This window comes from Mastomys coucha, unplaced genomic scaffold, assembly GCF_008632895.1.
Source record: "Mastomys coucha isolate ucsf_1 unplaced genomic scaffold, UCSF_Mcou_1 pScaffold18, whole genome shotgun sequence".
NCBI lineage: Eukaryota > Metazoa > Chordata > Mammalia > Rodentia > Muridae > Mastomys > Mastomys coucha.
The window spans coordinates 75,385,906-75,411,395 of NW_022196900.1; the positions used below are offsets into that span (position 1 = coordinate 75,385,906).

General features: G+C 53.2%; 4 protein-coding genes and 2 long non-coding RNA genes across 19 annotated transcripts in view; 3 read left to right on the plus strand and 3 right to left on the minus strand.

Annotated features, from left to right (window-relative positions):
* Slc6a9 (solute carrier family 6 member 9) overlaps positions 1–7,551 on the plus strand; it is a 36,031-nt gene extending 28,480 nt beyond the window's left edge. For all 3 annotated transcript variants that reach the window (XM_031378385.1, XM_031378386.1, XM_031378384.1), the window contains 9 exons: positions 1,475–1,607; positions 1,742–1,876; positions 1,971–2,074; positions 2,629–2,866; positions 2,980–3,114; positions 3,220–3,319; positions 3,438–3,538; positions 5,986–6,156; positions 6,268–7,551. In XM_031378385.1, coding sequence (XP_031234245.1) covers positions 1,475–1,607; positions 1,742–1,876; positions 1,971–2,074; positions 2,629–2,866; positions 2,980–3,114; positions 3,220–3,319; positions 3,438–3,538; positions 5,986–6,156; positions 6,268–6,462 — 1,312 coding nt within the window. In that variant the 3' untranslated portion in view covers positions 6,463–7,551. The remainder of the gene's footprint in view (positions 1–1,474; positions 1,608–1,741; positions 1,877–1,970; positions 2,075–2,628; positions 2,867–2,979; positions 3,115–3,219; positions 3,320–3,437; positions 3,539–5,985; positions 6,157–6,267) is intronic.
* Ccdc24 (coiled-coil domain containing 24) lies at positions 7,501–10,737 on the minus strand. 8 transcript variants are annotated; one of them, XM_031378395.1, is made up of 8 exons: positions 10,582–10,737; positions 10,183–10,346; positions 9,938–10,054; positions 9,257–9,382; positions 8,769–8,823; positions 8,354–8,423; positions 8,162–8,240; positions 7,501–7,856 (listed from the first exon to the last, which is right to left on the minus strand). In XM_031378395.1, the coding sequence occupies exons 1-8, from the start codon at positions 10,705–10,707 to the stop codon at positions 7,592–7,594; spliced, it is 1,002 nt and encodes a 333-aa protein (XP_031234255.1). In that variant the 5' UTR covers positions 10,708–10,737; the 3' UTR covers positions 7,501–7,591. The 8 variants fall into 8 exon arrangements, with proteins under 8 accessions (XP_031234255.1, XP_031234254.1, XP_031234259.1 ...); XM_031378394.1 differs by having other exon boundaries at positions 8,354–8,453; XM_031378399.1 differs by having other exon boundaries at positions 8,354–8,453; positions 10,183–10,374; positions 10,582–10,698.
* On the plus strand, positions 9,790–13,184 carry LOC116096510. Of its 2 annotated transcripts, none has more exons than XR_004121028.1 (3): positions 9,790–10,761; positions 10,876–11,108; positions 12,632–13,184. It is a non-coding gene; the product is annotated as an uncharacterized LOC116096510 (long non-coding RNA). The 2 variants fall into 2 exon arrangements; XR_004121027.1 differs by having other exon boundaries at positions 9,790–10,348; positions 10,600–11,108.
* B4galt2 (beta-1,4-galactosyltransferase 2) lies at positions 11,297–22,168 on the minus strand. 3 transcript variants are annotated; one of them, XM_031378392.1, is made up of 8 exons: positions 21,770–22,167; positions 20,467–20,504; positions 20,005–20,360; positions 19,557–19,792; positions 15,707–15,897; positions 15,364–15,486; positions 15,147–15,251; positions 11,297–12,148 (listed from the first exon to the last, which is right to left on the minus strand). In XM_031378392.1, exons 3-8 carry the CDS (start codon positions 20,306–20,308, stop codon positions 11,998–12,000), a joined length of 1,110 nt encoding a protein of 369 aa, XP_031234252.1. In that variant the 5' UTR covers positions 20,309–20,360; positions 20,467–20,504; positions 21,770–22,167; the 3' UTR covers positions 11,297–11,997. The 3 variants fall into 3 exon arrangements, with proteins under 3 accessions (XP_031234252.1, XP_031234251.1, XP_031234253.1); XM_031378391.1 differs by having other exon boundaries at positions 20,467–20,508; positions 21,770–22,166; XM_031378393.1 differs by lacking the exon at positions 20,467–20,504 and having other exon boundaries at positions 11,298–12,148; positions 21,770–22,168.
* On the plus strand, positions 22,073–24,880 carry LOC116096512. Its single transcript, XR_004121030.1, has 2 exons — positions 22,073–22,302; positions 24,447–24,880. It is a non-coding gene; the product is annotated as an uncharacterized LOC116096512 (long non-coding RNA).
* The window catches only part of Atp6v0b (ATPase H+ transporting V0 subunit b), a 3,171-nt gene continuing 641 nt past the window's right edge, over positions 22,961–25,490 (minus strand). The window contains exons 2-8 of one of the 2 annotated variants that reach the window (XM_031378403.1): positions 25,263–25,311; positions 24,959–25,042; positions 24,751–24,828; positions 24,487–24,556; positions 24,312–24,363; positions 23,840–24,030; positions 22,961–23,269 (exon numbers count right to left, since the gene is read on the minus strand). In XM_031378403.1, coding sequence (XP_031234263.1) covers positions 23,243–23,269; positions 23,840–24,030; positions 24,312–24,363; positions 24,487–24,556; positions 24,751–24,828; positions 24,959–25,042; positions 25,263–25,311 — 551 coding nt within the window. In that variant the 3' untranslated portion in view covers positions 22,961–23,242. Of the gene's footprint in view, positions 23,270–23,839; positions 24,031–24,311; positions 24,364–24,486; positions 24,557–24,750; positions 24,829–24,958; positions 25,043–25,262; positions 25,368–25,490 lie in introns of both variants that reach the window. The other variant, XM_031378404.1, reaches the window with a different exon arrangement.

Below are 25,490 nucleotides of genomic sequence, written 5' to 3' on the forward strand. Positions count from 1 at the left end.
ATATATATATATATATATATATATATATATATATATATATATGTATGTGTGTGTATATATACATATTGTGTATATATACATATATATATATATATATATGTATATATATACAAATTTTTTTGGTTTTTCAAGGCAAAACATTTAACAAGAGAAGGATGTGTCTGCTGTCAAGAAGGGGGAGGCATGCTGGGCTGGGCTGAGAGCCACATAGTCAAGATGATCACTTTGAGGAGTGACCATCTCAGTAAAGACTGGAGGAAGTAGCGGTCACAGAAGACAAGGCCAGCTATATCCAATACAGGGATATAGTGTAAAACATGGCCTATTGTTCACATGTGAAAAAAATATCAAGGTGGCCCAAGGCCACCTTCAGACAAAGGCCCTGGGGCATGCTAACATGTTTGAGAAAAACGACATCGAGTCAGTGCAGATAAATCTGAGCAAAGTGGTGGGGGGAGGATGAGAGGTCCGAGATATGGCAGGTCTGGGCACTCTGGATCCTGTAGGGCCCGTGGCCAGTGTAATGGTTCTGAGAGCCACTGCAAGACATGTAGCCATAGAGAGGCATGACTGTCTCGAAGCGAGCAAACAAAAGCCTCAAAGCTCTCCCATTGCCCTCAGGAGGAAAGTGGAAAATTCTTCAGTCTCCCTTTCACAGCCTCTTACATCAAGGCCTCTTCCTGTCTGCTGCCCTTCTATCTTATCTTCTCTTCCTGGTCGAGCTAACCAGCATGCCCAGGCTGGTCATGCAAACTCCTGGCCCCTGCCCCAATACTCTGCCCACTACCCCTTCACCCACATCCTCACCCCATAATCCCAGCCTCATCCTTTCAGGGGAAGTTTTTCAACCTGGCTTTCCCTCCCGGTGAGCCACCCCTTCTGTGTCTTGTCCTCTCTGCGGTGTCCCTCCTGCTCACAGCAATCCAACTTGCTCTCTTCCACAAGGGCAGGAAGAAGTGTCCTACCTGGTACCATTCTAGGACCTGGCACACTAAGTATGTGATACACTGAAAAAGCACAGCCTGCCTGACATAGGGCGCCAGATGGAGCCACACCCACATGAGGAGGAGCTAGAATGGCATCATCCACTCTGCTGCCCACTGAGCTCACCGTCAGAGCTGGAGCAGGCGGTTAGGGTGTACCTCTCTCTAACAGCTTCCTGGAGGGTGCACTTTTGATGAGTAGGCATATTCCTTCTGTGGAATGCACGTGAAAGGGCCTGAGCTGAGCCCAAGCAGAGACTGGGAGTCATCCTGCCCTAGGGGAAAAGACTAGCTCTACCTTGATTTAATCTCTCAGAGCCCTTAAGGGGTCCCAGGACAGACTCCAGGGCAGAGGGCTGGGGTCCTTAGAGCAGCTTCCGTTCTCCCACAAGCAGGCTTCTGGGGTCTTGCAACATGGGGCATGGATCATGAGAATTGGCTGCTGGGTAGCAGAGGCTGGCCCTTAGTGACAGTCACCTCCCCATCCCCAGGCTGTATGTGCTGAAGCTGTCAGATGACATTGGAAACTTTGGGGAGGTGCGGCTTCCCCTCCTAGGCTGCCTCGGCGTCTCCTGGGTGGTTGTCTTCCTCTGCCTCATCCGAGGAGTCAAGTCTTCAGGGAAAGCAAGTACCCTCCCCAAGCAGGGTTTGTTCCCACCCTGCCTCTCCTGTCTGGGTGGCTGGGGTTAGGGAGGTAGTACGGGGGAGTGGGGGTGGGAAGGGCTCTAGGGGAATACATGGAGCCTGTCTTGTCCCAGGTGGTGTACTTCACAGCCACATTCCCCTATGTGGTGCTGACCATTCTGTTTGTTCGTGGAGTGACCCTGGAAGGAGCCTTCACGGGTATCATGTACTACCTGACCCCACAATGGGACAAGATCCTGGAGGCCAAGGTGGGATGTGGAGGGTTGACCCCCAAAGGGACCAGGGTGGGTGCATCCAGCATCTGCCTGCAAGTGGCTCACTGACCATCCATCCTCTCTGCAGGTGTGGGGGGATGCAGCCTCTCAGATCTTCTATTCCCTGGGCTGTGCGTGGGGCGGCCTCATCACCATGGCGTCCTACAACAAATTTCACAACAATTGCTACCGGTGAGTGAGCGCCCCCTGCTGCCCTGGAGGCCTCCCCTTTCCCCATCCTCTCCACAGCTTGACCCTGGATCCATAAGGCCATTGGGCTCCAGTGCAGCTGGCTGCCTTCCAGTGACCTCCTGCACTCAGGACCTTGAAGTCTTTTTTTTTTTTTTTTTTTTTTGGTTTTTCGAGACAGGGCTTCTCTGTATAGCCTGGCTGTCCTGGAACTCACTCTGTAGACCAGGCTGGCCTCGAACTCAGAAATCCGCCTGCCTCTGCCTCCCAAGTGCTGGGATTAAAGGCATGCGCCACCACCGCCCGGTAGGGCCTTGAAGTCTTGAGGATCTTGTATCTCAAGTGTGAAAGTAGAAAGCAAAGCACCGGCCAAAGATGGGGATCAGGTGGATGAAGGGTCAGAAACCTTGGACTCACTCTAAAAGACCCAGATAGAAAAGGCGTTAGGGACACCTTTCTTTTTAGAATATCTAATCCCCATGTCTTCTCCTGGCCTAAACTGAGAGGAAAGGGAAGCAAGCCGGGTCTCCTAAACTGTCCTGTTTCTTTTCCTTCAGGGACAGCGTTATCATCAGCATCACCAACTGTGCTACCAGTGTCTATGCTGGCTTCGTTATCTTCTCCATCCTAGGCTTCATGGCCAATCACCTGGGTGTGGATGTGTCTCGGGTGGCAGACCACGGGCCTGGGCTGGCTTTCGTAGCTTACCCCGAGGCTCTCACGCTGCTTCCCATCTCCCCACTCTGGTCCTTACTGTTCTTCTTCATGCTCATCTTGCTGGGGCTGGGTACTCAGGTATGGCCTCTGTGCGTGCGTGCGCATGTATGTTGGGGGTGGGGGGCTGCCAGCTTGGGCAGGAGGGCTGGGACAAAGCGCAGGCCCTTATTCTGATAGCTGTGGCTATATAGTTCTGCCTCCTAGAGACCCTAGTCACTGCCATTGTGGATGAGGTGGGGAATGAGTGGATTCTGCAGAAAAAGACCTATGTTACCTTGGGTGTCGCTGTGGCTGGCTTCTTGCTGGGCATCCCCCTTACCAGCCAGGTAAGAATGGAGATGTGGGGTGAGGCGGGGCTGCATTTGCCAGGCATGTGGGAGTGTTTAGCAGCCTGGTCCGGCACTCTGGCTCACCTGCCCACTGGCCCACAGGCAGGCATCTACTGGCTGCTGCTGATGGACAACTATGCAGCCAGCTTCTCCTTGGTTGTCATCTCCTGCATCATGTGTGTATCTATCATGTACATCTATGGTGAGTGCGACCCTTCCATGGGCACAAGTGCCCCAGTCTCGGACTGGCCCATTCTGTTCTCCTGAGCTGCTGACAATATCTATCTCCCACCCGTTCCACCTCATCCTTGTCTCTCCAGGGCACCGAAACTATTTCCAGGACATCCAAATGATGCTGGGCTTTCCCCCGCCTCTCTTCTTCCAGATCTGTTGGCGTTTTGTTTCTCCAGCTATCATCTTTGTAAGTTCCTTGAGGGCCCTCCCAGGTAGCTGTGGCTTTGGGCATCTGAGAGGCCTGGATAGTCAGATATGCGCACACTCGGAGGTGCTGGGTCCTGGCCTGGGGTTAGGAAGTGGATATTGAGCCCTTTGTTTGACTGCACATGCTCAGAGCTGCAATATCAGCGACCTAGCCCCACTCCCTGGCATTACTACCCAGTTGCCTCCAAGGGGCCTCGGGAGTCATTGATATCAGTGTGGCTCCTGTCTGCTTACCTGTTCATGCCTAGGCCTCCGGGGAGGCTGTCCCTAAGCAGGGAGACGTGGGGGAATGTGGCAGCGTTTCTCCACAGCCCCAGTACCTGTGGGTACAGGGCTAGGAGTGAGACTGGCTTTGTGATGGGGGCCACTCCCTAAGCCCCCAAAGGCTGGGAAGTTGGATGGCTTTGAAGGGAGCACCCCCATTTCTTCAAACACCAAGCATCAGGGGAATGTATCAGAGAACACTGCACTGCTGTTAGGATTCCCTGCAAGGCTGGGAGGCCGGTCCTTCCTCCACCCACGTCACACGTTAACTTAAGCAACACCTCTCTGGATTATCCGTTCTCTCTACTCTTAGGCGCAGGGATGGTAAATAAGTCCACCACACACTTAATAAGGGGTGAGAACCCTGCTGCAGGCCTGTGGGCTAAAACAGGCTCATTTTGCTGCTTCTATTTGAAGTGGGTGGTGGGGTGGGGTTAATGGCATAATAGTCACTATACCAGAGGCTTGGAGGGCTCACTCAGTGGCAAGGCAGTGTCCAGAGCTACCTGTGTCTTGCTCAGTTCTTCAGAATCATGGAGAACTCTATACCAGACTTCCACACTGGCTCATATTTCTGAAAAACGGTCCCTGGAGGGCTGAGGCCTCCACCACAGGGGGTGTGGGATGTTCTTGGGCCTGGCACAGACAACAGTTCTGGCCACAGGCCCAGCATTGAAACAGGAGGAGCGGAAGTCTCCTTTCAAGGCTGAGAGGCCAGAGAGGGCATGAACCACTGCCCAGCACCATGCCTTCTGAGGGCGTGGCACTGGCCCAGAACCAGGACACTCTCTCCCGAGTGCTGGGAGGCCGCACTCTAGTACCTGGGGTTACCCACCAAAGGGCCTTCCCTGGGGGTCTGTGGATTCTCTAGGCAGAGAGATTGAAGCAGTGTCCAGAAAGCTGGGCTGGAGGTACCTTAAGATGAGGAATTCAAGCTATGCAGATAGATATATTTCTCTTCGGGGTTTTATGTGCCTGTGACAGCCCTTCTTGACCCCTTCCTTCTATAATGTGCAGTGAAAGAATCCATCCTCACATACGTCAGGCTTTGTTAAAGCCAGGTACGGTGGCACTTGCATTTAATCTTAGCACTGGGGAGGCAAGAGGCAAGCCAGTATCTGAACTTGAGGCCAGCCTGGTCTACATAGGGAGTTTTAGGATAGCTCGGGTGATGCAAGTGGGACCCTGTCTTGAAAACAACAAAAGCAAACACACACATACACACAAAATCCACTAGGTTAGTAAACATGTACACACATATATGGTGCCCTAGGAAGGATGCCTAGGTTCAGTGTGGGGAAGGTCAGAAGAACTTAAGCTCCAGGATGCCCCAAAATGCTGAGAGGCATAAGAGTCCTCCCACAGGTGTGGCCTATGAGCCACCTGGCCAAGTCTTGTGTTTCTTTTAGATCTTTAGCTTGCCTCATCTACCTCTTTCCTCAAAGAGGTGTGTGTCTACTACTGGACACAGCATTTGTAGCCGCTGGGCACTCTCCAGGCTGACTGACACTTGTTACCCCAGCCACAGTGAGGCAAGACCTTGTCTGGCCTGCTCCTTGACCCCCTCCACAATCTGAGCATCTCCTGGTACAGGCCAGCTCAAATAGATAAATGAGATTGTGCAAGGCACCTTAGACCCAGAGTCAATGCAATGATCTCAGGTGCCCAGACCATGCAGTATAGGAAGCAGAGTGGTCCTGAAAGAGATGGCACTGGCTCAGGGCTTGATAGGAATGCTGAAGGTGGGTCTGCAGAATGAACAGAGGAGGCAAGACATTCTGGATGTGGTGAACGCCTAAGGCAGGGAGATGTGGCCAGGAAGATAACAGGTCATCAAGGCAGATCTGAAGCCTACGGCTAGGAAATTGTCCTTATCTCTCTAGGCAGTACAGGGCTGAGAGAGAACAGCTGCTTTCCAAAGGTGGGGGCAACTTGCTTGTTCTCTGCCAGTTCAGGACTCTGGCAAAAACCTCTGTTTATGGTGCCTCCATGCCCAGCCCCTCCCTGGGGTCCTATTTCTTTTACGCAGGTGTTGACAGTTGCCTGTGCCTGAGCCACAACACAGTTTGCTGGCCCAGGAGGAAGGGTTGCTGTGAGGAGGGCAAGCCTGGGGTCCAGGAAGGGCGCTACTCAGCCTCACATCCTCCTCTCTACCCTCTATAGTTCATTCTCATCTTCACGGTAATTCAGTACCGGCCAATCACCTACAACCACTACCAGTACCCAGGCTGGGCTGTGGCCATCGGCTTCCTCATGGCTCTGTCGTCTGTCATCTGCATCCCATTGTACGCGCTGTTCCAGCTTTGCCGCACAGATGGGGACACAGTTCTTCAGGTGAGGAGTGAAGATGGGCTGGGCTGGACAGGATGAGCAGGTGAAGTGGAAACACTTCAGAGCATAAGGGTTCTCGTCTGACACACTTTTCACTGCGCCCCCTGCCTGCAGCGTTTGAAAAATGCCACAAAGCCAAGCAGAGACTGGGGCCCTGCCCTCCTGGAGCACCGGACTGGGCGCTACGCCCCCACTACAACCCCCTCTCCTGAAGATGGGTTTGAGGTCCAGCCACTTCACCCGGACAAGGCCCAGATCCCCATGGTGGGCAGTAACGGCTCCAGCCGCCTCCAGGACTCCCGGATATGAGTGCAGTTGTTGCAAGGGGAGAAGCCCCACCCAACCCTTGCTCCCACCACAGAGACTGGGGAGGCGGTGGACAGGTGGAGGCCTGCCCCATCATGCCCTGGCCGGGATGGCTGCTGTCGGCCACCACTGCTCATGTCCCCAGTGTTTACACATCCTTTGGATGCCAAGACAGCAGCTGGGGAGAGGGGGAAGCGATGGGGGGTTGCGTGGGGGTGGGGCATGGGGCAGCAGTGTCCAAAGCACTTTGGAGGAGGTCTCAGGCCAGGTCCCCAGAGGTCTGCCAGGCTTCCTATGGCCTCTGATACCCTCATGCTCTGCCCTGAGCTGTTCACTATGGGATAAGAGGGTCTGTGTCCACACCCCACCGGTTCCCCTCCAGCCTCATGACCAGTGTTCCCAACCCCAGAGCAGACCCTAGCCTCTGCCCAGGCAAATCTGTCTCCTCTTACTCCGGTCAAGGTGAGGGCCCCGGGGCTGTACAGTGTTACTTGTTGGACTGCACCACTCAGCCCTGTTTATTTGTGTAATTATTTTTTTAAAAAATTGTATTACCTGTGGCTGCCACCCCCCTGCCCCAGCCTTGGGTCCAGTGTGTCTTCCAGGCCTGCCTGCACCTCACTTGGCTGCTCCAGGGTCTCTGTCCTTTGTTCCAACCCTGGTTGTCAGGCCCAGCCAGCAAAGGCCACGCCCCAGCAGCCTGCCCAAAGCACTTGTTTATGGAGGGAAAGAAGGGGACTTCTCTGTAGGAAGCTTGAGCCCAGAGCCCTGGGGAAGGGGACCCTGCACGACATTCCCTTGCCCACCCTCCATCAGGTTGGAGGCCCAATCTTCCCAGATGTGCTAACCCCCATTCAATGTGCCAAATGGTCCCAGTCCATGTGCCCGTCCCCCCCCCCCTGCAGTCAGAGCACCTCCCAAGACCCGGAGTCCGTTTGTCCGTCCTCTGTGCCCTCTGCAGTGACAGTCCTGGCCAAGCCACTTCTAATCCTCTGTAGCAATAACGGTGTGCCGCCCGCCGCTGCCCAGTGTGTGCAGCACTAGGGTTTTTAAGTCCGTAGGTTTTAATGAAATTTCTATTCCTGTCTCTGAGGTGCTGATGTGCTTTGTCTGGGTCCCTAGGGGACAAAAGTCAAGCTGGGATGGGACCTCTGTCCTCCAAGCCTCTGCGGAGGCTTCTGTGGTGGAGAAGGGACCAAAGGCTTTGATGGTTAGAACAGGTGTCCTGCCACTCTAGATAGCAATGACCTGACAGGGAGGTTGGGACCAGACCAACACACAGCTTGGGGGAGGTAATAGGGGGTGGGACATGTGAGCTCATCTGAGAATGAAGCAGAAACGGAGCTGTGGCAGCTGGAGGCAACAACAGATGGGCGAGTCTCAGCAGAAGCAGAAACCTGTTTTGTGAGCAACCCTTCCTTCAGGTCGGTGCCTGGGATGCTGCACTGGAAACTGATGTGGAAGTTGTATCTTTGCAATAGCTGTACCGAAGTTGCCGTCCCCAGCGGCGGGTGCTTGCCTGACCTTGAGGGTGGGGGCAGTGCTCCGAAGGAGGTGTAGGCATGTAGCCATGGAGACAGGGGAAGGGTCTAAGGCCGGGAATGGATGACCTCAAAGGCTTCTGCCTGCAGAGGATGGGTAGATGTGAGGCGACCATGAACTGAGCGTCTCTCTACACTGCCCACCCTGTGTCTTCATGTACCTGTGCTTGGCAGTGGTACAGGCAGGCCCCAGAGAGACCTGTAGTTCCCGTTCCATGGCCTTCTTCTGATCCTTTATTTCTGTGGAAGGGCACAGCTGATAGCACCTGGCTCCTCTAGAGGATTTATAGTATGTACAGTATGGGGTAAAGGGAGGGGACTGGGTACCTCAGGGGCTCGTCTGGGGTCCTTACCTCCCAGGGTGGGCATTTGGGTGTCCTTGGAGGGCTGGCAAGCCTGCATCTGCTCCATTTCCAAACAGTGCTGTGGAGAGAGCTGTTTCAGTGGCCCCGCCTGAAGTTAGAGACCAAGAGCCTGAGTATGGGGCTCAGGAATAAGACCATGGAGCTGCTTGGCCTAACTATCATGAGAGTATAACCTGCGGAAAGGCAAGCCGAGCAAGATGGTAGCTAGGCATGCACTCAGACTTAGATGAAAGGATGCAGGAGACCTGGGGCTATCAAGTGGATTAGTCTAAAACTGCCAACCATGGCCTGGTAAGAGAAATGGACGTAGGACTCACAACCTTGGTATGCTCCTATCTACCGACACACAAACATGATCCCTGCTAAACAGAGAACCTGGGAGAAGGCCAAGGGCTGTGCTCACCTGCAGGTCAGAGATCTCTTTCTGCAACATGTGACACTCCTCATCCAGGAGGCTTCTAGACAGGAGCATGAACAGCCAGAGCCAGTGAGGCAGGCCATACCCAGCTGAACCAACTACCCGGCCCCACCCTCCAGAACCACCAGAGCCGAGACAGCTCCTTCATCCTCAGGCTACATTGTCTTCGGAGTGCTGCCTTCTAGCCCCCACCGTTTCCAGTCACTTCAGTGCTTGCACCCCCACCAGCACTATCTTCTGTACCCTGGCACTGGACCTGTGGCTCATTCATTAGCCCCATATCACAGCCTGCTTATAACTCTCCCTTGGCTCCCCTTGTGCCAGGCTGAAATCCTAGGACCCTGACCCCTCCTGGTCCCTGTAATTGGCTACTACTTGGCACACTATCTCTTTTGGGTAGTCCCAGCCCCTTAATCTCCATTCCTCTCTTCTTGTCCCCAGTCTATATACACTTAGGTGCCCTGAGGCCTCACCTCAGGTGTCTGACAACCTGGTCAATGTTAGACACATTCAGTTGGTCCTTGATGACAGTGAGGTCCCTGGGACAGCTGCTGACAGGTGAGGTTAGCATCACCCTGTCTGTGTTGCTCATTCTAGTCCTTCAGGGAATAAATGCCACTTCTGGAATCTTTTGTTTTTCTCACTCAGGCAACATAACAGTGCAAACAATAGTCCCAGAGCCCAGGCTTGCACCTGGTAGTTCTGCCACCTTCACCCTGAGACCTCAGGGAAATTGTCCCTTTGAGCTTTCATTATCTCACCTGAAAAGCTGGGGACAATGCCCAGCTTATAGGATTGTGGGGGGATTTGAATAAGGAACTGGCACAGTCTACTTATGAACATGAGGACACTCATTTCCCTCTCTGTCCCCAGCTGAGAATATCATTTGTCACCTCCTCTCAGCTCTTCCTGTACCTCCAGCCCAAGCCTTCAGTCTCATCTGCTAGGCCTGAAAAGAATGGTTCACTGAACATGGCCTCCTGTCCTCCCCCGACCCACTGCTTACAAAAACTCTCCCTTTTATCTGCTAGGAAAACTGCTCCCTGCCGCCTGGTCGCATATCCCCTAAGGACTTCAGCCCTTATGTGCCGACCCCTATCACAAGTGGCTATAACAGCGTCCAGCCCCAGTTGGGTAAAGCCTTCTGTCTTTACCTGGGCTCACCAGCTCTCGTCGGGAATAGTTCCTGTTGTGTTGAGTCACACCCGGGCTCCTCTAAGGCAAAGCGAAGGACCCTGGGACTATACTGGGCCCATATCTCGGTCTGGTCCCTGAAAGCATGTGCATGAAGGGACCTGAGGACTTCCTTTCAGGAAACCCCAGGAAAGGTTACCCTGGTTCTTTATCAGGGGCAGCCCATCTGGTGTCTAGGCATAGAGGCCGTGGCCGAGAATCCCACCTGCCCTCACTGATAGCCTTAAGGCGGAGGCCTTGGAGTAACTGTCGGAGTTCTTGGCGCATGAGGTCCCTCAAGAGGGGGGGTGGTGCCAGTAGGGAGGGAGAGTCAGAGTTGGAAACTTGAGAGGACTTGATCTCTTGGAGCAGTGCCTTTAGCATCGCCACCTGTAAGGAGAGCTGGGGTACCTTGCCACTGGGGCAGAGGCGATGGGTTTAATGTGTGTTGGTTGAGGGTTGTTAAGGGATGGGAGGAGCTAAATAGAAGAGAGCAAGGGCAGGCAGTGAGAACAAGATGTTAAGGGGTCGCCAAAGAGGACTAGGGACCTGGTGGCGGTAGGAAACCACGTGAGTTGCAGGGCAGGCCTGGAATGTGACCCACCCCCACCCACCGGACTCCCACCTCCTCTCGCAACTCCAGGCTCAGGTCCACTGCTGCCTCTCCCAGAATCTTCTTCACTTCAGGCCGCTCGGGGAGTGGCACATGCTCCTCCACCAGCTCCCACAGTGCTGGGGAGTCCCCGGGCATGGCCTGCGTGGGTCGCAGGCCCCTGATCAGACCTACAGGCTGGACCGCCCACAGGTCAGAGTGCTAGATTTCCTGGGAGACGATGGTTGCTCTGGACCAGAGCCACGCCCAACAAGCCCTCCGGCTGACATCGATACCCCGCCCCTTTCTGCCTATTTCCCCACACAGGAATTGCGCTGCCTTTTGGTGGCTGACTATGAGCAGACCCTTCAGGGTGCGGGATCCTGGCCTCTTCTCGGGGAAGCCTGGCTGTGGGAATCGGGCCTTTAGCCCCTCCCCTCCTAAGAGTCGGTCACCTGGGAAACCATCGCCCTGGGATCAGCCCTGCCCTGCCCGCAGTCGTTGAACACCCTGTGCTTTCTGCCTCTGAGTGAGAAGAGCTGAGAAATCTGGCCCCATTGGTTCGTTATTTCCTTATCCCTACTAGTCTGAAAACAGTGTCAAGATAAAACTTTCTCCCTAGAACAGTGGAAGTGACGGGGCTAGGAAAGCTTAAGTTACTAGAAGACTCTAGCCAGGTCACCTCCCATAACACGAACTAGCTTCGGGGAACCAGATCCCTCCCGTTCACAAACAAGACAAGGGGCTGCTCCGTTAACGTTTTTTACTAAAGCACCCACACAAGTTTCTGTGCAACATATAAACAGAGCAGGCCCTGGGGCGAGGGAGGCCAGATCCATTGACTGATACAGGCCCCATCTGTCCCCCCATGCAAAGGCCAACCCCATGATCCCAGGAAACAACACAGCACCCCTTCTGGTCCCCTCCTGGGGGCGCTCCTCAGTAGGTGGCTCACCAAAGCTTGCCCCCTACAATGTTGAATGAAAAAGGTTTCCCCTCCCCTGGAAGCATGAGGGGTCTCTAGATCTGAGAATTCCCCCTGGAAGAGACACTGCCCCCTAGTCAAACCTCCCACCTTTCCAGGCCCTAGGGGACTCGAGGGGGAGTGGGGAAACTGAGGCACAGAGAGGTGGAGTGACCTAGCCCAGGCCACTCCGCGAGGCAGTGCAGGGGCTGGCCCAACCCTAACAGTGAGGAGGTTTGGGCTGGGAAAGGTAGGACAGGAAGAGGGGTTGACCCCAGAGAGGGCCATACGAGGGGCTTGCCCAAACGGCCCTCCAAGTGAGTTCTGAAACGTCTAGATGCAGCTGGCTAGTAAGACTCAGAAAACAGCTCACAGTCTCAGTCTTGGGGACACCCCTAGAGCAGCTGTCAGCCAGGCTGCAGGTCAGTCCTCTGGCAGGCAGCCTTCCATACCAGAAGGGCATGGAGGACCTTGGTCCATCGGGGTCAGCCTTGAGTGAGCCATGACATGGGCTGTCCAATGTCCACTGTGATGTTGGTGAAGAGCGGCTGCCGAGACACTTCCAGGACTCGGTACCGCACGGATCCGATGCCGTCCCACTTCATGCTCATCTTTGTGTTTTGAATCTTATTAAACCTAGGAAAGGAGACGAGTTCAGATCAAGACTAACAGTCTCTGCTCAATCCCGAATCTCTGCGGCTGAGGCACAGGCCATCCTTTCCTTTCAGGGGCAACTCGACAGAAGCCCATTGTTCTTGGATTTGCTCTTAAAACATTGAGCTCAGCCCCTTCAGTCAGAAAGCTTAACAACAACCTTTCACAGGTCTCTCCATTCAGACCTCCACCGTGTGTGTGTGTGTGTGTGTGTGTGTGTGTGATGTGCGTGGAGGTCAAAGGGTAAAGCTGGGCCTTTCCTTCTACCTTTACGTGGGTTCTGGGGACTCCGGGCTTCCCTGTGAGTACCTTTACTCACTGGACTTGCTTGCTGGCTCGACTGTAGTATTTGAGGCATCCCACATGTACCCCCAATGCAGTCTCTGTCCCCTGAGAGATATATCATCTTCCCCCTAACCCTTGCCATCTTCACTCCTGGATGCCAGACTCTACTCTGACCAACAGGGACACAGCCGTGAACAGGACACAGCCATGAACAGGACATGCAAAGCCCTTCCTCTCATGGCGAGTCTGCTTCACTGAGGGAGTCTAGGCAAAAGAAACATCAGAGTGCTGCATTATGAGGTGACTGCCTTGGGAGAAGGATGTGACACTAAGCTGAAGGCAGAGGGAAGAGCATTTCACACACAGGTCAGAGCACATGATAAAGGGAAAACAGACTGTTGGTTAGAACATGTATGGGCAGGACTCTGTACGTCATAATGAGTAGTTCATATTCTGTGAGCAAGGAGACACAGAGGGATTCTTAACCCAATTTCAGCAGAAGGGTGGGATGGCAAGGGGGAGGCAGGAAACCCTTGCAGTCACTAGGGCAAGATCACAGAGACCAGACTAAGGTAAAGGCGGAGAAGGGGGCAAGCAGACGCTTTGTGGGTGGACCTAACATGCCTTGTTGATAATCTACCTCAACATATACGGGTAGGGAAAGAATCCTAATTTTTGTTTTGTTTTGTTTTTGTTTTTCAAGGCAGGGTTTCTCTGTGTGGCCTTGGATGTCCAAGAACTCTCTCTCTGTAGACCAGGCTGGCCTTGAACTCATAGAGATTCACCTGACTCCACCTCCCTGCCAGTCTGACTCTGACTCTGCTTGGATTAAAGGCGTGCACCATCACTGCCTGGCCCCTGCCTTAAGTTTGAAGCAAAACATTAGAACCACCATCCAGACTTCCTTAGCCCAGAACTTTCATGCTGTCTAGCCATATCCACACTCAAGCAGACATCACTAACTGGTGACTAGTTAATCCTGAATGAGACTAAGGGTCCTGGATTTATCTGCCCACCATTCCTTCCCTGATGACCGTTGTTTCACCTAAACCACCTGCTTTTCCATTGGCTCCTGGACTCCTAGGGAGTCTCATGCTTCTGAATTCCAACCCCACCAGTCTATAATCCATCTCTCCACTCCTAGAGTCTAAGATTAGAGCAGAAAGTCAGGGGACACAGAAGTCTCCCCTGCCAGAGTCCCTCCAGGTTTATGAATTTAGGCTTGGTCAAGGTTCCTCCTAGGTTCATGCAGCAGCTAGGTCATTCCTTCACCTCCCTTGAACACAGAAAATGAGACCGCCAAACTCTATGGTGTCTCTTTCCTCTTAAGGGATTTCCTAAAGCCCTCTGGAGGAAAAGTTAAAAGCCCCCTGGTACTCAGCTACACAGCACTAAAGCCCCTTACGTAACATTGCCTCTAGCCTTCAGATGTTTAAGAACCAAATAGCTTTAAGGTTTCAGTATACGGCAGGCATGCTCAGAATCAACTTTTTTTTTGTTTTGTTTTTTTCGAGACAGGGTTTCTTTGTGTAGCCCTGGCTGTCCTGAAATTCACTCTGTAGACCAGGCTGGCCTCAAACTCAGAAATCTGCTTGCCTCTGCCTCCTAAGTGCTGGGATTAAAGGCGTGCGCCACCACTGCCCGGCTCAGAATCAACTCTTACACAGACAAGTTCCCTCATCCACTCTAGTCTTCTCCATCAGCCTGGCAATGCAGCGCTGGTGAATGTATATGCCCAAGGGAACTGTGGCAGATCTTGGAAAGAAGTAGCTTTTCAAGCCCCACTTTATGTTCCCACTTCCTTCTTCATCTCCCCGCCAAGAAGTCACCTGTTTTCATGACCCAGGACATACATGACTATTTTCCTTGCCTAGTGTGAGCCTCATGAGGGAGGGGAGGACAGGGGCTGGGTGCGACTGCAGAAGGCTTGGGTCGCTCACAGATGCATCTGGAGGCTCAAGGAGTCTGCCTGTATTTCCCATGCCTCTCAGACCTTCCCCAGCCAGCATCCATGAATACCTAATGTGGGTATCTCAACCCACACAGGAGCTGGGGGGCTGGAGAGATGACTCAGTGGTTAAGAGCACTAGCTGCTCTTCCAGAGGTCCTGAGTTCAATTCCCTGCAACTGCACGGTAGCTCACAACCATCTGTAATGGGATCTGGTGCCCTCTTCTGGTGTGTCTGAAGACAGTGTACTCATATATACTCATACACATATAATAAATCTTTTTTAAAAAGGAGTTAGTTGCTCTGATCTCAGAGGGGTTAGCCCTGTCTCAACCCTCCCTCTCCATACTTCCTCTGCTTGGCACACCTTTGTTGGGTTCCTAGGATCTATGGCTAACACCCACTATTGCTCTGACAGGGCCAGTATAAGCAGAGGTCCGCGCAAAGCACCTCAGTGAAGTCTCTGAGAGCTGGAAATGTGCCTATGCAATGACAACACAAGCAGGAATCTAAATTCTAGTCACCTCTCGGAACTAGGCCAGAGGTGCCAGGAGTCACCTTTAGAGGTCAGGGTCAGGAACATTTGGGTCATTTCTAGGGATCAGTTGCCTCTGGAAAGCAGTTCTCAGGAGCCAAGGATGCTCAGAGGCCTCCTCTATGGGGGCAGAGATCAAAGGCATTTGGGATACTGGGAAAGGTTACGTCTAGGGATCAGGGGCACCTGGGGTCAGGGGTGCTGGGGTCACCTCTGAGGGTTAGGCTCATTATGCTTGTCCCGGTCGTGCTTGATCATGCGGTAGCGGCCTATCCGGACATCCGGACGTGAGATCTTCATCCCAGTCAGGGAGATCCTAGGATGGGAGACAGGCAGACTGAAGTGGCACCAAGAAGGGTAAGGAGCCCCATCCAGTCGGCGCCCCCTCACTCCCTGACCAGCCTGCTCTCTGCCCCGCCTCTACTTACCTGTTGAAGATGTCATCATCCTCGCCGCCCCAGCCCCAGTACTCATTGGGAAAGCCATTGATCCTCAGAAACTGGGCCTTGCTCAGGCCTGACACACCTCCAAAGTAGCTAGCATAGGGCAACCTATGACATGGGAGAGTTGGTGTTAGGGCTGCAAGGAGATTCAAGATGCAGGATGATGGATGGTGTGTAGGGACCATGTGTAACAAGGACCCAGGGAGGATCTGCATTACACAGAAGGATCTGAACCAGGGGCCAAAGGCTAGGAGGATACTGAGGCTGGAACTCAGTGCCTGGGTGAAGTAGGGGTGGGTAAGTCTGAGTCTCACTAAAAGAGTCTCACCGGAAGCCAAACTTGTCCATGGCAATGGCAAAGTGGCGGGGCTGGTCACCACAACGGTACAGATTGCGGTCATCCATAGGGACCAGGTCCACATCACTGAAGATGAAGCAGTCATAGGCAGCATCCTCTTTCAGTGCCTCTAGGAAGCCCACGTTGAGCAGCTTGGCTCGGTTGAAGGTCTCCTCACCATGCTGGCGGATGAGTGGATAGACACACATCAATTCTGGGGCCCTGACCCGCAAGTACCTGCCAGTTCAGTTTCCTTCATGATCCCAGGGGCCCACACAATTGTTCCCCACTGCTACAACTCCCTCAGATACTCAGGAGTAAGTCTAGCTTTCACCCTAGACGCCCCATTTTACAGTTTGGCTCCAGTCTCCTCCTGGATATCTTAAGAATCTATGGCCCAACCATATTACATTGCTTAGGCACCACAGAACATGCTGGACTTTTTGGTTACCAGGCACTGGGTTTGATTAGCACTTCCCTCTCTAGAAAACTCATGCCTGGAAAGGCTGACTTCAAACAAACCTCCAGGACCCAGTACAGGTTCCCCTTCTCCCCAGGGCTTCATTTACACTACTATTTAAAGTGCTCATTCATTCATTCATTCATTCAAACACACCCTTCGACTTTCTCCTTTGTACCAAGTGTGCTTCCTGTGTGCCAGTGGAAAGTCTCGTGAAGAAGAGCCCTGGTTCATCTCCCTACTGAGCCAACAGTTGTGACATGAGACAAACAAGGAATGCCCTAACTGTCCAGTGCTGAAGTAGCTCCTCTGGCCCAAGTTGATACTCCACTTCCAACTCCCTGGGCAGTCCCAGAGACAATGCAGGAATGTGCTAAATGATCTTGTCTTCCCAACAAAAAAGATGAGCACCGGGCTATTGGCAGACACAGCTCTGTGAGGTCAGGACCCACAGAAATAGGACTGCAGAGCTCTTGGCCACACAGACCCAGGCAGCTCTGGACAAAGGGGAGATCTGACAAGAATTGGCCTCTCGGCTACTGCTACAACCTGTACTAAAAACAGAAGCATGTGCAGCTGGCATCTGTGAGTGGGCGCCTCCCAAGGACAGGGGAGACAGTGGCCAAGCCTGAGAGGCAGAAGCTGCTCCTCTGAACTGAACTACACCTGCTCACTGAGCACTACCAGCCCTGAGAGGGACTGGCCATTTTCTCCTGGCTCATTCACCATCATTCTTCTAGCCTCTCTCTAAAGGCCAGGAGCCCTCGGTCTTTCCCATATAGCTCATAAACACACTCGGTTCTCTCTCTGAAGGGGAAAAAAACAACACAACAAAACAAACAAAACCATAAACACACACACACACACACACACACATGAAAAAAATGCTTCCCTCCAGACATCACCCTACCTTTTGTCATTCCTTCTCAGCAGAGATTTTTTTAAGAGTTGTCTTCAATTAGTTATTTTGTCAAATCTGATTTCTACTTCAACCCACTGCAATCTGCTTCCACCCCCACCATGCCCCTGAAATGGCTCTCACTAGGCCCACCGTGTTGCTAAATCCACTGGACAGACTTGGTCCACATCCCCCTCACTCCTCCACAGAGCTCACACAGCCGCCACGCTTCCTTCCTGACACTGACTGCTGGGCTTCCAGGACATCCACTCCCGAGGGTCTCCTGACACTCTGCAGGTCCATCTTCTGGGCCTCTGTAGCTGCTTTCCTTTCTCCATCAAACGCTTCAATTGCTCCCACCCCAATATTCCATGCTTGGCTTGGCAGGTATGTTAGATGTTGTGGACTTTTTCTATTTGTTTTTGTTTTTCAAGACAGGGTTTCTCTGTATAGCCTTGGCTGTCCTGGAACTCACTCTGTAGACCAGGCTGGCCTCGAAATCAGAAATTCTCCTGTCTCTACCTCCCAAGTGCTGGGATTAAAGGCGTGCGCCACTAGTTATTTTGTGGATTTTAAGAAAATTCTAGCTGGTGAGATGGCTCAGCAGGTACAGTAATTCTCGGCATGAGCCTGATGACCTAGGTTTGATGCCCAGCACTCCACAAAGTTGTCCTCTGACCTCCAGAAGTGTTCTGTGGTGGTGTGTATATAAGCAAAACAAACAACTATAAAAAGCAATCTCTAAATTATGGGCTAATGAGACAGCTCAGCTGATAAAGCATTTGCTGCATAAGCCTGACAATTTGATCCAAGGAACCTCAAACCCAAAACCCATGTGTATCAGGGAAGGAGAGAACCCACAAAGTTGTCCTCTGACCTCCACATATGTGCCATGGCTTGAGTTCGCATATGTGTGTGCACACGTACACACGCACACACACACACACACACATGCACACACATTACATAATAAAAACTGTGTAATAATAAAGAAATGCCTACATATCACTGTTTCCAGACCCTCCTCTCCCTCAGAGATGACCCTTCCAGGTCCAGACTTAGTCTGACTCCCTGCAAACTGTCCTTCCTCTACCTCCCCCAAGCTCATATCATTCCAGACAAAAGGGCATCCAGACAAAAGGGGCTGGTGAGATGGCTCAGTGGGTAAGAACACTAACTACTCTTCCAAAGGTCCCGAGTTCAAATCCCAGCAACCACATGGTGGCTCACAAGCACCCATAATGAGATCTGACACTCTCTTCTGGTCCGTCTGAAGACAGCTACAATGTACTTAATTAATAAATAAATCTTTAAAAAAAAATAAATTTAGCTGGGCGGTGGTGGCGCATGCCTTTAATCCCAGCACTTGGGAGGCAGAGGCAGGTGTATTTCTGAGTTCGAGGTAAGCCTGGTCTACAGAGTGAGTTCCAGGACAGCTGGGACTATACGGAGAAACCCTATCTTGGGGGAAAAAAGAGCATCCCAAGCCACACAGCTCCACATTTGGCTTAGCTCCTCTAGTCTCCATCCCACTCAAAGGTGTGGCCATGAACACAGCACACAACCAAGGCTAAAACCCTCGCTTTGTTTCCACATCTCTCTCCTCTCTCCTCTCTAACAGTGATGTCTCCCTTTACCCCATAAACTGCCTCACCCATAAGCACATTCACCAGCTCTTTTCTGGCTGCTGTAATCCCTTCATAATTGGTCACACTGCTTCTTGGCAACCCCTCCTTCCATTCTTCACATGTAATCACATCAACATATACAGGTTACCCATACTTCAAACAATGGTGCCCCACAAGCTCAGGCTAGACTTCAACGGTGGATCATACCTTTCAAGCTTTTCATGATGTGGCCTTCCCCAGTTTCTCCAGCTAACCTTTACTAGCCAGCCTGAATGTTGAACTCCACCCCTCAGCCAACAGCCCATAAACACAAGAGACCAGTTGTCTTGCTAAGCTCTGGTCTTCTAGAAGGTTCAGCTCCTTCTCCTCCTCCCCCTACTGCCTGCTCATCTCTCTTAAGTTGCAGGAATGAACCAGGCCTCTGTGTTCTCACTGCCCTTACTCCAATTCCAACTATATCTCTTCCTCCTGCGTTCCTCAGGGGCAGTGAAGGTAGGCATCACACACATGCACACACATTACATAATAAAATTCTCCAAGACCCAATGCCTGATATCCCAAAGAGATGTCAAAACAAGCCATGTACACACCGCAAGGGTACATGCCAACATGTATATGTTCATATCCCTTCCACACACATAACCTTCTGTGTTCACTGACAGACATGCACTCTCCATAGCCATGTAAATTCACACATCTGTGAAGAGGCAAGGACCCACAGATTTCTCCAGCCCCAAGTGTCTACCAACAGGCACCAGGGTGTGCATCCCACATCCATCCCCAAGCAGGCACATCCACAGGTGCATGTGAGTTCCTTGATGGCTACTGCACAGCCAAGGACTGCAGACCACGCACCTGGTTGATGACGTAGACACCGTAGCGCAGCCGCTGCCGCCTCAACATGGGGTGCAGATAGTGGAGCCAATAGCGTAGGTGGTGCTCCCGGTGTCTAAAGGGGATGATGACTGCCACTGTTTGGGCTGGGGTGCAATCGGGTGGAGAATAGCGGCCGCCCAGGAGCACGCCTGGGTTCTCCCTCTGCACCCGTTCCAGAGGCATGGGTGAGGTGAATTCGATGACCACTCGGCCCACTGCAGGCAGGACAGTGTCAAGAGTCAGGGTCTTTGCCAGAATCCAGGGACACTAGCCACCTGGGAGTGGGCAACAGAGCCCCAGGAATTGCCCTCTTTCAATAGACCTGGAGCCTTGGTGCCCCCATAGTTCAGCACTCCAATTCCCTAGTCACATTGGTAGGAGCCTCTTCCCACCCCTACAACAGGTAGGCCCCTCTCTGCAGGCTCACCAAGACCAGGCGGCACGTCAGGACAGGGCGGAATGACTGGAGCTGTGGGGCCAGGCCTAGCACTGGGCACTTCAGGAAGCCCAGAGCTAGCGGCAGTGGCGTTGGGCCGAGAGCAGTTGGTACTGCTGCTGGCTGCAGGGTAGAGGGCATGGGCTGGGCTTCGAGTACTGAAACGGCTGAAAAAGGCCAGGTGCTGGGCGTAGACGTCGAAGTAGAGGATGACAGCCACAAGGAAATGCAGCAAGCAGAGAAGGAGCACAGCCTTGCAGACCCGCTCCAGCGTCCCCCCCAGCAGTCTGCTCATCCCGCAAGTGGCCAATGGCCCGCCCAATGGGCCCAAGCATCCGGCTGCCAGCCTGAACGGGAGAGAGAAACAGATCTCACAGGTCAGGATGGGACAGGGGAGGAACCCCACCTGCTTCCTGCTTGGCTGCTCATTCACATATCCCTATCCACACTTACCTCTCATACGCCTTGACACTCACGGGCTTGTTTGTATTCTACCTGCAAACATATCAATAGTGGCTGGCAGCTCAGTGTCTGCTATCCTAGGCACACCTCAGAACTAAGCCACCTAAACATACACATAAATGCTCACGGTACAACTCCACACACTCATGCCCACAGCAGTACGGGCCGGTGAGTTTGATTACCCAGGATTGCACCTCAGCACTGAACCACTTTCATCTATAGGCTCCATCTGTGCCCCCAGAGACAGGACAGAATCCTCAACACAGGACGAATGGTTTAGAGAATGGATCACTTACTGGGTGCTCATCACGTAGGAATATTTTATACTATGACTTCATTTAGTCCTTCCAAGGGCCATGATGGGAAGTCATTTAGACCCATGGCCAGTTTGGGCACTCAAGTCCCAACAGCAAGCAGGCCTAGCCAACTAGGACCAGGCTGAGAAGAGGCCTTCAGCATTCTGGAGCGCCCTCCATCCAAAAAGGAGAGATGCTTAAAAAGGGTCCTTCCCACTGGAACAAGGGGCGAAAGCAATGTTGAGCCGTCACCTAAGATCTCAGGCTAGCTGCTCTGGAGCCTCATTAGAGAAGCCTAGCTCTGACTCCTGAAATGGAGTACACTTGGATCCCAGAGGAATAAAGTTCATAGGCTAGCCAAGGTGGTGGGGGCTGTGGGTGCCCTTGCTTGGACCAGGTCTCCCCTGTAGATCCAAAAGGTCAACAAACACTTTTGCCCCCCCAAACTCCCCCGCTCCTGAGAGCAGAATATCTCAAACATCCACAAAATCACATAGACAGCTTTAGTACCAGCAGTAGGCACCCACACTCAAGGGACACACAGAGACCTACATACAGAGGTAGACACACTTGGGATGACAGTAACACACGAGCCACATATATCAACAAACCGCGGCTCAGACTTATACAAGCTTAGCCATACACCCAGACCCACGTGCAAGTATTCCCACCCCTCCCTCCAGGGCAGGGGCTCTGGGCCAGGCTAGGCACCAAACTGAGGGGTACATCTGGGCGGGGCTGGGAGGCTGAACACGTGGCACCCCGGGACGGGGGAGGCAGCAGAGGACAGGTGGGTGTGGAACCCTGGGGAGGGGTGCATGCAGTGGGGGATGTGGATGTGGGACCGGGGCCGAGCGCCTCCGCAAGACACAAGGCCAGGGCGAGCGAGGACAATGAGGGAGGCCGGATGGGGGCGGACGCCGGAGCCCAGGAGGCTAGCGGGATGGGGGTAGGGTGGGGTGCAGCCAGGCTGGGGGCAGCGCCGGTGCCTCACTCACCGGGTCCTGGGCTGGGGTCTGTGACGACGCGCGGGCGGCCCCCTAGCCGGGCCGGGTCTGGAATGTCGGGGCCCTGGGTGGGGGGCCGCGCGCGCCCTCCTCTCACGCAGCGCTCGGGGCTCAGCAGGGGGCGCCGCTCCAGCTCGGGTAGGGATCCCAGCTCCAGCAGCTGTGGACGGCTCTTTCCCCCATGGCCCGGCCCCACCGCCCGGTCAGCGGTCCCCGAGGCTCCGGGACCACCTCCCGCCGCCGCCGCGGGCCATGGAGCCGCGCCGCCCCGGGAGGCAGGGCGGGGCCGGGCAGACCCACGGACCGGCGGACCGACGGACCACTGCGCTGCCGCCTCCCTCCCGCGCTACGGCTCCTCGGAGGGGCAGGCCAGGCCGGCGCGCCCGCGCGCGCGCCCCCGCTTCCAGTGCGCCCGCACGCGCCGCTCCGCCGCCCGCCCCTGCCGTTGGCCCTGCGCGGCCCAGCCAGCGGGGAGGTGCGTTTGCGGATGCCGGAGACCCAGGAAGGGCGCAGGAATCCATCAGGTTCCTCCACCAGCTTGCCTTAGGGATGGAAGAGATCAGGAGGCGGATGGCTAGTTGGGAGGGGGTCTGGATAGTGGGCGATTCAGAGGGTTAGGGCCTTGACAGCTGTTTCCTGGGAGCATGAGTCAAGGTCAGCCAACCAGGGCTGCCTGCTGGGTAAGCCCCCTAAAGGTGTTGACTAAAAAGATCTTATTGGGTAAAAGCAGGTTGGGTAAGATTAGGGGGGAAAAATCAAGAATGGTATAAAAATAGGCAGAGCTGAACAGGGCCCCAGGAACTAAGACCGGAGAAGAGGTTTCTGGAAGGGTTAGGTGTTCATACAGGACTGTCAAGAAATGTAAAAAATTGTGCTCCAAGAAGGCTCAGGTGTGGGGAGGTTCAGGAGTATAGTGCCAGAGAGGGGAATTAGCTGTAGTGAGTTTGAGTCTAGTGCACAGGGGTCCAAGGGTATATAGGGCTAGGAGGATCTTAGAGCCCAGACTCTTCAGCAGACAGGCACGAGCAGCAGTACAGTCAGCCTAGCACCCTGACCTCCCACCCAGGAGCCAGCACTGCCCAGAGCAGAGATGGTGTATAGATAGAAATTTACAAGAGGTGCACAGGCCCTACTCTTCCTCTGTGAAAGGTGTCGCAAGGGGCCAACAGAAGCCTCATGGACTGGGACAAATACCAAGTTTATTTCACAAACACTAGGAAGATGGGCTGGATGGGGTTGGGGGGCCACAGGTGCACAGCTGTACACAGTCACCATCAGCAGCCCACTGTCCACACTGGGGTTCAGTCTGGACTGCAATGCCTCCAGAGTCAACAGGCAGCAAGAGGTGAGTGCAGGAGGGCCCTGAACACCAAGCCCCAGAAAGGCTAAGGGACACAGCTCCAGCTGTCCCAGGAAAACCAGCAATAAATAACAGTGGGGCACGGCCCCACCCATACAGGTCATCTAGTCACCCATCTTCACTCTGGAGGTCTGCAAAAGAAGAACAGGACAAATCAGGCAGGGACAGTGACCAGTGACAAGATAAGAACCAGCTGGCCAGTGGGTAGACAGACAGACGGCAGATGAATGACCAAACAAGGACAGACACACTATGACAGACAGACAGGTTTAGTAACAAAGGAGTTCAGCTGTACAACAAAGAAGAGAAGTCCCCCATGGACAGTGTCGGTATCTCCAAGAGTCAACCCAGTCAAGCAGCCTAAAGTCACATTTAGACCTTCATGCCAGTCTTTCAGTCACAACTCACACACTGGAAAATACGAATTTAGACATGCTATTCTACTGACAAGCATGTCATACACATATGAACACAGACCCTGAGAGAGAAATGCACAAAGACATTTTCAGAGACAGCAAAGAGATGCAAATGGAGGGACTAAAGGAGAGATACATGCATATAAAGCAGCAGACAAGGGGGGTGGCACCAAGAGATGGGAAGGGGCTTGGGTAAAGAAGGGAGGCATGTCTGTTCCTCTGAGCAGAGTAAGGCAGGGTTGGGGCAGAGGAAAAGAGGCCACAGCTCCTTAGGGGGATTCGCACCTGAAGGATCGCAACGATGACCCCAAAGAGGCCAATGGCACTGCCAAAGATCTCCACGATGAGAATTTTTACAAAGAGGCTGGGGTTCTGTGCATCAGCCAGGGCAGCCCCACTGCCCACAATACCCACGCAGACTCCACAAAACAGGTTGGACAGACCGACTGTGAGGCCAGCCCCGAACATGGAGTAGCCTGGAGGATAAGAAGTAGTTCAGTTCAGGCGGAGGCACGCAGGAGATGAATGGTCCAGTGTGGGCTAACAGGGCCAGTCCCACCCCAACTCTGCAGAGATAAGCTGTGGAACCAGGAAGTAGGAGCAAATGTGTAAGCCCAGACATGTATGTGGGGTAGGGTGTCTCACTATGTAGTGCTGGTTGGCCTCTTAACTCACTGGGTGCTGCCACCTCCCAGAACTGGGATAAAGGCCCACAGCCCCATGCCAGGCAAGAATGAGCTCTATGTTACCCACTTACCTGCATGGTAGTTTCGATGGCCAATGGCCTTGGGGTCAGTAGCACTGAAAGGCTGTGAGGGGCAGAATAAGTCCTTAGAAGGCATTCCTTAATGCACGAACCTTCTTTTGCCTCCAATCTTTATGGAAAGCACAGACATTTCGATGGATGCCTATCCCCACTGGTTTCCCCTTACCTCAGCCATGTTGCTGATGACAATTGCCATGATGATGCCATAGATGGCCACCGCTTCACAGAAGATAATACTGGCAACAGTAATGGTAAATGTTGGGGGACGGGGAGAGCAAAGAGGTAAGAAGGAAATCAGCCATTTCTTCAGAAAATCCCCAGCCAACTTTCCTTGACTCACATACACGTTATGATGAGACTGGTCACAAGCCAGTATGTCATCAGACCTCCATCACAGCTAATTTTGACATTCAAAAGCCTTTACACTTACCTAACCAAGTTCTTGGTTTTGATTCTGGGGGCTTTCACTCCACCCCCAATAATGGAAGAGCCGGTAATATAGATTCCCCTGGTGAAGGATAAGAAACTGATTAAAGGAGCCCAAGTAGTCGCTGTCCCCAGAATGATTAAGAACCCAGTGTCGATTCCACCTGCCAGGACTCAGCACCGCCCACTTGTCCCACCACTCCAACACTCACCAGGCTGCTCCAACCACAGACAGAGAAATTGCTAGGCCAATGCCCAGATTCGACCACATAAAGGGGGAAGTTTCCGTCAGGAACCTGGTTTGGAAACAGGGAAGAGCTGTGGTCAGGAAAGGGAAGGAGTGGGGAGAACACACAAAGCTCAGCTCCCACCCAGCTCCAGCCCACCAGTCCCAGACACTGCGTCTATCGATGTCATGTTTCCCAAAGGTTCGTGTATCTGAAGAGCTGGGCTGGGGCTCAGACCACGGCAGGGATGAGGGGCTCCGAGGAAAATCCTCTCCATGCCCTCCCTTACCATGCCACATCAAAGCGAAAGCCCAGGTCAAAGATGGTGTAGCAGATTCCTGAAGCAATGAGGAAAGGAGTTAAAGGGCTGCTCTTTCGAGACACAGTCCTCAACCTAGAGGAAAAAAAACTGCCCAACTGTCAAACTGTCAGCCACCTACATCTAGTTAGACAAGCAAAGAGTCCCGGAGCGAAAGAGCACCTCCACCCAGGCCTCCATTTTTTTTTTTTTTTTTTT

Excerpts from the sequence above, each read along its gene's own strand:
- B4galt2 (XM_031378392.1), bottom strand. The coding sequence starts at position 20,308 with ATGAGCAGACTGCTGGGGGGGACGCTGGAGCGGGTCTGCAAGGCTGTG. Across the intron at positions 15,487-15,706 it reads ATGGACAAGTTTGGCTTCCG|GTTGCCCTATGCTAGCTACT; the intron begins GTGAGACTCTTT and ends CCCATGTCATAG. Across the intron at positions 15,252-15,363 it reads GATGATGACATCTTCAACAG|GATCTCCCTGACTGGGATGA; the intron begins GTAAGTAGAGGC and ends CTCCCATCCTAG.
- Ccdc24 (XM_031378394.1), bottom strand. The coding sequence starts at position 10,707 with ATGCCCGGGGACTCCCCAGCACTGTGGGAGCTGGTGGAGGAGCATGTG. Across the intron at positions 8,824-9,256 it reads CAGGTTGTCAGACACCTGAG|AAGCCTCCTGGATGAGGAGT; the intron begins GTGAGGCCTCAG and ends GCTCCTGTCTAG. Across the intron at positions 8,241-8,353 it reads CCAAATGCCCACCCTGGGAG|AAATAAAGGATCAGAAGAAG; the intron begins GTAAGGACCCCA and ends GCCCTTCCACAG.